General features: G+C 23.0%; 1 protein-coding gene across 4 annotated transcripts in view; it reads right to left on the bottom strand.

Annotated features, from left to right (window-relative positions):
* Window positions 1–1,862: 1,862 nt before the first annotated feature.
* Window positions 1,863–12,061, bottom strand: part of LOC126896747 (uncharacterized) — a 15,883-nt gene continuing 5,684 nt past the window's right edge. The window contains exons 1-2 of one of the 4 annotated variants that reach the window (XM_050669790.1): window positions 7,443–7,602; window positions 1,863–3,350 (exon numbers count right to left, since the gene is read on the bottom strand). In XM_050669790.1, the coding sequence (XP_050525747.1) occupies window positions 1,937–3,350; window positions 7,443–7,534 (1,506 nt within the window). In that variant the 5' untranslated portion in view covers window positions 7,535–7,602 and the 3' untranslated portion in view covers window positions 1,863–1,936. Of the gene's footprint in view, window positions 3,351–5,854; window positions 7,603–12,061 lie in introns of those variants that run through there. The other 3 variants (XM_050669798.1, XM_050669808.1, XM_050669818.1) reach the window with 3 other exon arrangements.

Raw genomic sequence — 12,061 nt, 5'->3', positions numbered from 1 at the left:
AAAAAAAAAAACACATCTTAGTAAAACCAATACCTTCTCAGCTTCGCATCGAAGCTAATATTGTTAATATACAACTCTAATAATAATTTTTTGTTGTTTAAATAAATATTATTGTCAGTGATTTAACAATAAAAAATTGTCGATCATATTTTTTTTTTCAGTTAAGTATTTTTGCCTTCTTTTATCAAGAAAGTTAATGGTAAACTTTGTAATAAATAATAGTATAAATGTTTTACCAACAACTTATTGCTTAAATTATGTTTTGGGATGTAACTATTTAATTTAATCATTGCGCTATTTTTAGTAGAAAAAACACATCATAGTAAAATTAATACCTTCTCCGCTTCGCATCGAAGCTAAAAATACATCATAAGGTAGACTGGTGTGTAAATAATTAAACAATTAAACACAAAAATATATATAAAAACAAATAACATTAACAATGCATGACATATCCATAGGAAACACTGCAAAGATATTATAAATATAAATATTATTAACTAATATAATAATTATTAATTATAAAATTATTAGTTGAAGTCATTGACTTTTTAATAAATATACACACTATTCAAATAATGTGAGGTGATATCAAAATAAAAGTTAGAAAAGTTTTCTATAGTGTCTTTAATTTTGATTGGTAATACATTCCGTACAATCTATAAACTTTATTATAATAACTTAATAATAATAATATATTATATAGTAGATTAGATTTATATAGTGGTGTAGATATAGTAATGATAGAATAATATATGATTTAAAAAATAATATTAATTAGAAATTAGTTACTAATTTTAGTGACAAGTTAATCAAACTGTTGAAATCATTATTGCCCAGAATTTCCAAACATGTAGAAACTGATGCCATTGCAGTAGCATCAGTTTATATCGCCATGGTTTATATTTTTCATTTAGTTTAGTTTAGTTTATATCTTTCATTTTTCCTTTTAAGTGCAAACGAGGTTTTGACCAGTCTTAATTTAAATTGTTTTCTTTTTTTTATTTATAAAAACCTCTTAATTTAACCTAACCACAAACTCATTTTCTTGCGTGTTCAATCTTAAATGGATTCGTGTTTTTTTATTTCTTTCTTACAAAAATCACCTTCCTCTAGTTTGTAAGGAATGGCAACTGTCAAGAGGTTTTGGTGTACATAAACTGTAAGCCATATTAGTTACAGGTCTAATTAGTATAAAAAACCTACAATTATTTATACAAGTAATATTTATTTAACATGGTCATTTACTACAACCATTTTCTTATTATTTGGTAAAATTAACATAATTATGATAAAAATTGAACACCATAATTTTGAAAATATTACCATAACACATAACAGTTATCACATTAAACAGATAATTTTATTCATACAAAGAAGTTCTAAAAATTGATTTAATAATAAAATCTTATACAAACTGTATCCTATAAGTGTATACGATTTGTCAAAAAATATTTTTAAGAATAATATTGCACATAGCTCACGTGAATAAATACAATTTTTTTTATACGAATATAAATCTTATTAATGTAATAAAATTTAGCTTTCCTACAAAGAGTAATGATTAATATAGTACATTTTTTTTTTAAATTAAAAATTTGAAATCTGATTTACTTTTTAATTATATAAAAATATAGAAAAAAAAATTTTTAAATATTTTACTTTTATATATTAAGGTGATTAAACAAAAATTAATTTATATTATTAACATTAAAATCGTTTATTATATCGCAAAAAGTTGCAATTCTATATAATCCTGAAATAATTACAATTGTATAATAATAATACAATGACATTAAAATTTATCGAAGGGTCTAAAAAGATTTTATACTTTTATATATTCGGATAATTAAATAAAAATGAATTCATATTGTTAACATTAAAATCGTTTATTAGATCGTAAAAGAAGTTGCAATTCTATAAAATATTAAAACAATTAGAATTGTATAAGCTTTTCACTGTTAGTTCTGTTATAATATAATTTTTTTCCTTGTTTTATTATATAATAAGATATTTTTCCATAATTCTTAAATGCTCTGATAAAAGAAAAAGCAATATTATATGTCTCAAATTTAGTTTCTACATAACGTAAATACATTATAATACTCGAATAACTATCTCTTAATAATTGACAATCAAACTTATTTTGGAAAGTTTTTTCTTTATTTGAGTCTTCCATAGTTATAAATTTTCTGTTTTTCTCATTTTCGTTTTTTTTTAGATCTAAATAAACATTATTTAAAAGGGTATCCAAAGGTATTAGCTCAAATTTTGATGACAGTGTTTTCATTATGATATCTATTTTAACAACTGTTGCAATATGTGTTTCATTTATTTTATTATTAATTTTTTGCCGTTCATTCAATTTTTCTAAAATTGTTATTACATTATTGTAATATGATTTATTAAAAAGTTGTATAAAGAAATTATTTTTTAAAAGTATCTCTTTTATTTTAGAATAGCCTACGTCAACTTCTCGTAAAAGACTAGGGTTTAATTTTCTATAGTTTTCAGCATAATATAAATAGTTCCGTATTAAATGCAAAGTGACTATTCTTATGATATTAAACATACTCTCTAGATATTTAGCTATTTGCATGACCCAATTGTCATAATAATAATAATTTTTCGCCAATTCATAATTATTGAAAATATTATCACGTATTGCTTTATAAACAACTTCGTTTTGATCTCCGAATGTCACAATTATGGTTTTCCAAAAATGTTCATCTTCTAATATTTGGTGTAAGTAAATACTTTTAAGAGAAACCCAATTTATTTCTATTTTATTTTCTAATAAGATATCATTTTTAGCTTGTCGTTCATTTATTAATTTTATGATATTTTGTATTTCTGTCGACTCATTGTTATGTTGAACTATTGTTTTATATTGATTATTTTCTCTACACCACGTATTAATATGCCTTTGTAAGGAATCTCTAGTCAAATAATTCACCGTACTAATAAATGCTTTATGATTTTCATTAGTTTCATTTCGGAACATTGAACTGTATATTATATACATGTGAGCTTCCCAGAATGGTTTTTCATATGTTAATTTATTTATTTTGAAAAGGGAAACTAGCATGCGTCCAGTTATTGATTCTTCTAAATTATTATCAATTAAATTTCTACTAATCCACAAATAATTTTTAAAGACGTACATATTACCACATATCAAGTCACAGTATATTAGATCAATCGGTTTTTTTATAGTTTCCTCTTGTGGTAAAATATTAATGTTTAGTAATTTCTTTATAGTAGTAATGTCAAGATTATTTGATTCTTCATGCTCAGGATAAATAAATCCAGTGTCCAGAGAAAGAGCAGTTTCATATTTGAAATCATACCTAGGAACACTTTTAATACAACATGTATTAACTTGCATTGAACAGAAAATGACAATTACTGTAATAATAAAAAAAAACGGATTCAAAATCATTATTCACTGCTTAGGTTTGCACTTTTAAACAAAAGATTATGTATAAAAAATTAATACTTGATTTAACAAATTGTGTATAGCTTTTTATGTTTTTTTTTTTTATTAAAAATAGTTATGTAAATACAATTTTTTTTAATAGACCAAGCTGAATGAATATTTGTAAGTAATTATTTTAATGATTTTTCATGTAATATTGATAATTATGCAGTACTTAACTTTATCTTTATTAAAACTGAACATGTATACTGTATGATTCATTAAGAATAAGACAGTATTTTTCTCGGAAAGTATTGAACATTTTTTATTTTGTAAAGGAAAATATTGTTCGTTTCAACAAATTTGTTTTTCATCCTTTCAAGAATTATATGCTTAAAGAGACGATTGGTTGATTAGAAAAAAATTATAAAAAAAATTGTTTGTTATTTTTTTTCTATCATAATATCAAGTTAAATTATTGTTTCTGATTTAAGAAAGTTAATATTAAGATTCATTTAACCTTTAAGAATTGAAAGAATAATATTTTAACTACATATTATTGTATAGTTTTATGAATAAAACAATATTTTCCTTTACAAAAGTTTGAAATAGCTTTTTTGAAAACTAGAAAAAAAAATTTAAATTAGACAAAATTTAAAATACAGTGAAACANAAGTTAAATTAGACAAAATTTAAAATGCAGTGAAACAATGTAAAAAATTTTTTTTAAATATTAGATTTTCACTTAAAAGTATCATTAATGGGTGGCTTACTTTATCAAGTATTCCATGTTATAATTATTTTAGCTAATACTCTTATTGTACCTATTGGGTACAGATTGTGTATATATTAATAAAGGAAAAAAAAACAAAAGTATAAAATGTTCAATAGTTCAAAGTAAATGTCTTATCCTTAATGAATTACTCTGTATATATATTTTGATTGTTTTTATTGCATAGTGTTATTATAGCTCAACAAATATATTTTATTTGATAATATAGAGATAATAAGTACAAGATTAAATCCTTTTAATCGATTTTTATGATGCGACAATATTGTTTTCTACAAGGATTATCTATATCATCTAGGGTGATTGAGTAATCATTTACCACATAGTTATTTTAAGTAATTTGTCATAGAGGCAAAAACAAATATAAAATTTCAATAGCGTCTTAAAATAATTTATATTGTCAAATAAAAAAATTAAGCTTTTTATATTGCCTTTTGTTTAAATATTATAAAAAATGTCAAAACCTCTTTTTTGTAATATATTAACTTTTGGAAATATGATACAGAATTATTAATTTATAATTAAAGTAATGTGATTCGTCTGACTTCCGATAATTATAGTACCATATTAACTACCGTAATTATACAGAAAACCGATAAGTTAGAGTTAAGTTGTATTTTTTATTCAGTGTAATGTCAAAATTTTAACTATCAGTGATTATATTTATGTTTCCTGACTTATTGAGCTGTATGACATAATAGCAGCAAAAAATTTGTTGATTTCATCATTATCTTTTTATACGATGAAATATTAATGACCGATATTTGAATCGTAGAATCGTTTACCATTTATTTATTTAGGTGTCTGTTTAAAATAAACATTTTTACTTAAAATTTTCTTATAATTTATTACATAAAATAGATGATTTGAAATTTTTTAAAGAATTTAAGAATTTTCACCTCAAATGTAAACTTTTTAGTCATCAATAATCACATTACAGAATTCACCATTGAATCTATTGTTAATAAAATAATTTTAGTGAATATAATGATTATTTTTAGTTATAATAAATTTGTTTTTATTTTTTTAATAGATATTTGATACTGTTGTCATATTAGTAAATAGTGAGATCAAATAGTTTAATAGATTAAATCGTCACCTGAGTATTTATATTTGTACTTATTTGTCTATTTGTAATTAATGCCATTTAAAGATCAAATACAGTATACAACACTCATATCTAATATTAAATACAATGTATTTCATGAAATAAAACAATAATAATATTACAATTTAATAACAAATAGTTTGAATATGAATTTAGATGAAATTACAAAAAAAAAAATTAGATTTTTTACAGGTAGACTATCGTAAAAAAAATCAAGTTTAATCATATGTTATATAAAATAAAATATTCTGTATAAAATAATGATAGTTTTAAGCATTCAGAAATCTTTAAGTATTATTTATTCTTTGTACAATAAATAAATTAGTTATTTAGTTCATTCTGTATACTAAAAAATATTCAATACTGTATATTGTTATAATATAATTTAGGTAATCATCAAAAAGTTTAAAATTGCAAAATTTAAATCATTACAGAATTAAATATAAAATATTTTACTTTTATATATTTAGGTGATTAAACAAAAATTAATTTATATTATTAACATTAAAATCGTTTATTAGATCGCAAAAAGTTGCAATTCTATATAATCCTGAAATAATTACAATTGTATAATAATAATAAAATGACATAAAAATTTATCAAAGGGTCTAAAAAAAATTAAATATAAAATTTATACTTTTATATATTCAGATAATTAAATAAACATGAATTCATATTGTTAACATTAAAATCGTTTATTAGATCGTAAAAGAAGTTGCAATTCTATAAAATATTAAAACAATTACAATTGTATAAGCTTTTCACTGTTAGTTCGGTTATTAAATGATATTACTTTATGATCCTTAAATGTTCTGATAAAAGAAAAAGCAATATTATAAGTCTCAAATTTAGTTTCTACATAACGTAAATACAATATAATACTCGAATAACTATCTCTTAATAATTGACAATCAAACTTATTTTGGAAAGTTTTTTCTTTATTTGAGTCTTCCATAGTTATAAATTTTCTGTTTTTCTCATTTTCGTTTTTTTTTAGATCTAAATAAACATTATTTAAAAGGGTATCCAAAGGTATTAGCTCAAATTTTGATGACAGTGTTTTCATTATGATATCAATTTTAACAACTGTTGCAATATGTGTTTCATTTATTTTATTATTAATTTTTTGCCGTTCATTCAATTTTTCTAAAATTGTTATTACATGATTATCATATGATTTATTAAAAAGTTGTATAAAGAAATTATTTTTTAAAAGTATCTCTTTTATTTTAGAATAGCCTACGTCAACTTCTCGTAAAAGACTAGGGTTTAATTTTCTATAGTTTTCAGCATAATATAAATAGTTCCGTATTAAATGCAAAGTGACTATTCTTATGATATTAAATATACTCTCTAGATATTTCTCTATTTGTATGACCCAATTGTCATAATAATAATAATTTTTCGCCAATTTATAATTATTGAAAATATCATCACGTATTGCTTTTAAAACAACTTCTTTTTGATCACCGAATGTCACAATTATGGTTTTCCAAAAATGTTCATCTTCTAATATTTGGTGTAAGTAAATACTTTTAAGGGAAACCCAATTTATTTCTGTTTTATTTTCTAATAAGATATCATTTTTTGCTTGTCGATCATTTATTAATTTTATGATATTTTGTATTTCTGTCGTCTCATTGTTATATTGAACTATTGTATTATATTGATTATTTTTTCTACAATACCTATTAATATACCATTGTAAAGACTCTTTAATCAAATTATTCACCCTTTTAATAAATTCTTTATGATTTTCATTAGTTTCATTTCGGAACATTGATCTGTATATTATATACATGTGAGCATACCAGAATGGATTTTCATATATAGTTTTATTTATTTTGAAAAGGGAAACTAGCATGCGTCCAGTTATTGATTCTTCTAAATTATTATCATTTAAATTGTTACATATCGACAAATAATTTCTAATGACGAACATATTACCACATATCAAGTCACAGTATATTAGATCAATCGGTTTTTTTATAGTTTCCTCTTGTGGTAAAATATTAATGTTTAGTAATTTCTTTATAGTAGTAATGTCAAGATTATTTGATTCTTCATGCTCAGGATAAATAAATCCAGTGTCCAGAGAAAGAGCAGTTTCATATTTGTAATCATACCTAGGAACACTTTTAATACAACATGTATTAACTTGCATTGAACGGAAAATGACCATTACTGTAATGATAAATAAAATTGAATTCAAAATCATTATTCACTGCTTAGGTTTGCACTTTTAAACAAAAGATTATGCATAAAAAATTAATACTTGATTTAAGAAATTGTGTATAGCTTTTTATGTTTTTTTTTTTATTAAAAATAGTTATGAAAATACTAATTTTTCAAATAGATCAAGCTGAATGAATATTTGTATTAACTGTTTTAATGGATTTACATGTAATACTTAATCGATATTAAAACTGAACATGTATACAGGATGATTCATCAAAAATAAGACAGTTTTTTTCTCGTAAACTATTGAACATTTTAGCTTCGATGCGAAGCTGAGAAGGTATTGGTTTTACTATGATGTGTTTTTTTGTGTATGTTATCACTTTTTCTGAGCTCTCACCGAACGTATATCTTTCAACGATACGTCAAAAGATCACAAATCGTATCTAGTCGAAGACATTACCCTTAAAAATTGAAAAAAATTCCCCCGTAAATGGGGGAAACCTCCAAAAAAATTACAAATTTAAAAATCGNTAAATGGGGGAAACCTCCAAAAAAATTACAAATTTAAAAATCGCTAATTTTAAAAATTTTTTAATTTTTTTTACTAAAATGTGCCGTAACTTTTTCAAAAANTTGCCGACATAAGCTCGTGCTCTTTGAAACGTGAGACTATTCAAATGATTCACCAAAGTTTATAAAATTTGATACACACATTAAATCTCAATATTTATCATAACCCTTTTATTAAATTGTATTGTCATTCTCTAAAACCCTCGGACTCCACGACCCCAATAATATTAAACAAACTGAATTATAGTAACCGAAAGTAAGATGATTAAATTTATTCAAGTGCTCAAAATTCAAATTAATTAATCAACACACCCAATTTTATTTATTATATTATACACCAACCAAAACTTTACTTTTGGCTCACTATAAAGATGGCGCTNAACCTTACTTTTGGCTCACTATAAAGATGGCGCCCAACCAACAGGCTTAGTTAATTTAACTAAGGGTTAGAAAATATTTTTTTTGAACATTTAAAGTATTTGAATTTTTTTTTCTCCTTAATCTTATAAATTGAACGGTTTCAAAAATATAAAACTTACAAAGATATTATTCCTTTGATTTTAATAAAAAAAAAATTCTGTAGTAAATATTTAAAAACAAAAAAAAAAAGAAGTAACAGTCTAGAAATTATAAAAATCTGAATAATTAGAAAAAATTTTAAGTAATAATTTAGTAAAGGAAGTGAACAACAGTAAATCAGTGTAGGAAAGAATGAAAGAATGTTTTCTGTTTGAATTATTTTAAAAAAAAAATGTATTAATGGCATTCATTAAAATTATTTATATGAATTAAAAATTTAAAACAAGTTTGTTAAAATTATTGAAATTAATTGTTTAAATTAAAAATTTAAAACGCGCTCATTGAGATTATTGAGTTTATTTATTTTGATCATTTTAAAATCATTTTTAAATCGCATTTCTTGAAATTATTTATTTGAAGTAGAAAATTTAAATCGCGCTTATTGAAATTATTTGTTAGAATAATAATAGAAAAATAAAATCGTGCTAACTTAAGTTAGCTGAAATCATATAAATACTCGCGCCTCTTCAAAAATTTATTTGCTATCAAACAATTTTTTTTTGGGAGTGAAATTGCGTTTATTGAAATTATTAAATTAAAATACCTTTGAAAAATTAAATTTCGCAAATTGAAATAAAATAAAAATACTCGCGCCTCTTAAAACTATTTGTTAAAAAATTTTTTATAAGAGTGAAATCGCGTTTATTGAAATTATTGTTGAATTATATTGAAATATTTAAAAAAAAAAAATTATATCACGNTAAAATACCTTTGAAAAATTAAATTTCGCAAATTGAAATAAAATAAAAATACTCGCGCCTCTTAAAACTATTTGTTAAAAAAATTTTTTATAAGAGTGAAATCGCGTTTATTGAAATTATTGTTGAATTATATTGAATTATATTTTGTTGATAAATCACGTTCATTAAATTGAAATTATAAAAAATATATACTCGCGCCTCTTGAAACTATTCGTTAATTTTTTTAAAAAAAAAAAGAAAAAGAAAAAAAAAAAGAGTGAAATCGCGACTATTAAAATTATTTATTTGAAATGCTTGAAAATTGAAAAGCATGTATCATTATTATTAAAATTAAATTGCGTGAAAATTAAAAAAATTATTTGAATTTATTTGAACTATACTGCGTGTATTTAAAATAAAATTGCACGAAAAATAAAATTTCATTAGAATTAAAAATTCAATTGCGATCATTAAAACTAAATCAAATTGCGCGTACTTTTTAAATTAATCTAAAACAAACTTGCTAAATTAAAATTTAATTACACTATATAAAGCGAAATATAACATAAAATATATATATTTTTTTTTAAAATAAACAACAAAATAAAAGGGACAGAAAATTTAATATTATGACAGAGGAAACACAATCAATTAATATCGAAGGAGTGCCAGAAGAATATAAAAAGACTTTAGAGTGGGTAAATACTTTAAAAAAACCAAACCTCATTAAAGAATTAGAGAATAGAAATTTAGAAACGAACGGTACAGTCTCAGAACTAAAAATTAAATTATTTTGGTTTTTTCTGCCAAAAAATTCGACTAAGACTGAAAATAAAATAAATATTGATAATAATAAAGAATCAACCAGAATTATTAACAATTACAATATGAATAAAAATCTATTTTTCAAACCGACTACTTTTTCGGGTGGGATAAATGAACGTATAGATTCGTTTTTGAAAACTTTTAATAGAGCAGCCGCAATTAACAATTGGTCAGAAATCGATAAACCGCAATACTTAGTAGCATTTTTACATGGCCCAGCTCTAACATTTTATGATAACATTGAATCTAAAAATTTATCCTGGAAAGAATTAGAGGTAAAACTTAGAGAAGAGTTTGAACCGATAGCACAAAATGATATGTTAAGAATTTTATTAGAGAGAAGAAAACAGGTAGATGATGAACAAACGGGGGTATTCATCAATGAAATAGAGGCATTATGTAAGAGGGTAGATAAAAACATGTCAGAGGAAGAATTAGTTCGAAATGTGATGAAAGGTTTAAAACCAAGTATTGCGAGATACATAGGAATTCTTGAAAACCGTAATTTAGACGAATTAAAAAAAAATATTCACAAGTATGAGATGGTAGAATTTATGATTACTGGAGAAACAGCTAAAAGTCCGTCTGAAATAAAACAATCAATTATAACTGAGAAAATTAATCAAATAGCTAACTTTAAGGATAATGACGAAATAAAAAAGTTGAATGATGAAATTTCCAATTTAAAACAAAATTTTAGTGAATATATTAATTTTATGCCTAAAAGTAATCAATTTCAAGATAATTTTAATTTATATAATAATTTATCGTCAAGGAATAATCAATATCAAAATAACAATAAATTTAATAATAATATTCCTCGCTATAATGATAACCAATTTCAAAATAATATAATGAAACCTAGAAATAATTTCTCTTCTAATAATAATCAATTTCAGCATCAATATTTACCATATAAGAACAATTTTTATGATAATAAGCAAAACAATTTTAATAAAAATAATCGAATGAATTGGTCACAATTTAATAATCCCAATAGAAATAACTATTCACCAGTTAAGTTTAATAATCAAAATTTTTCACAAAATAAAAAAAATTATGAACCACAATGGAACCAAAGAGAAAATTATCAAAACGTAAAAAATTATCAACCTAATGCTAACACACAAAATTATAATTCAGATACTTTAAAATGTAATATTTGCAGCAAAAATAATCATGCTTCGGAAAATTGCTTTCTTAGAAATAAAATAAAATGCCAATTATGTGACATTATAGGTCACACAGCTCTTAATTGTGTTAAAAATTCAAAAAACTCAAATCAAGGTTAAACTCTGCTGAAACATTTAGTTCACCTTTTAATTCAGCTCATTACAATATTAATAATGCTACGCCAATTGCTTTACATTTTTTTGCTATGTTCAACAACATTAATGTGCCTATAACTGTTGACACGGGATCTAATATTAGTTGTATTACACACACACTAGTACCCAACATTTCATATGAGGAGAGTACAATAACAATAGGAGGCCCAGACAATACGCCGCTGACTGTTTTGGGAAAATATGAACTATTTATTAGTATAAATTCTAGGGAATATAAAGTAATAGCTTATGTAATAAAAAACCTATCTTGTAATATTATACTAGGAAATGATTTCTTAGAAGCCAATAACGCAATTATTGATTTCGAAAAAGAACTCATGACAATTAATTCAATCACGCTACCCATTTTTATGGACACAAAAAACAATGTAAACCAATTAAATACTAATGTTACGGAACAAGTAATTAATTTATTTTCGGTAGATAGTAATTATTCACTAGTACACTGCATATCCGCCGATCTTAAAATGAGCAAGGGAATAGCCTTACAATTTTATAATATATACGGTAATATGGCACCATGTTTATATAAATTAAATCCAAAGATAGGCGATGCCATTC

Source organism: Daktulosphaira vitifoliae, unplaced genomic scaffold (genome assembly GCF_025091365.1).
Source record: "Daktulosphaira vitifoliae isolate Bord-2020 unplaced genomic scaffold, ASM2509136v1 Scaffold_1, whole genome shotgun sequence".
In the NCBI taxonomy this organism is placed as follows: Eukaryota; Metazoa; Arthropoda; class Insecta; order Hemiptera; family Phylloxeridae; genus Daktulosphaira; species Daktulosphaira vitifoliae.
The sequence above is the reverse complement of the archived record's forward strand: the minus strand, read 5'-3'. Positions and strand labels throughout refer to the sequence as shown.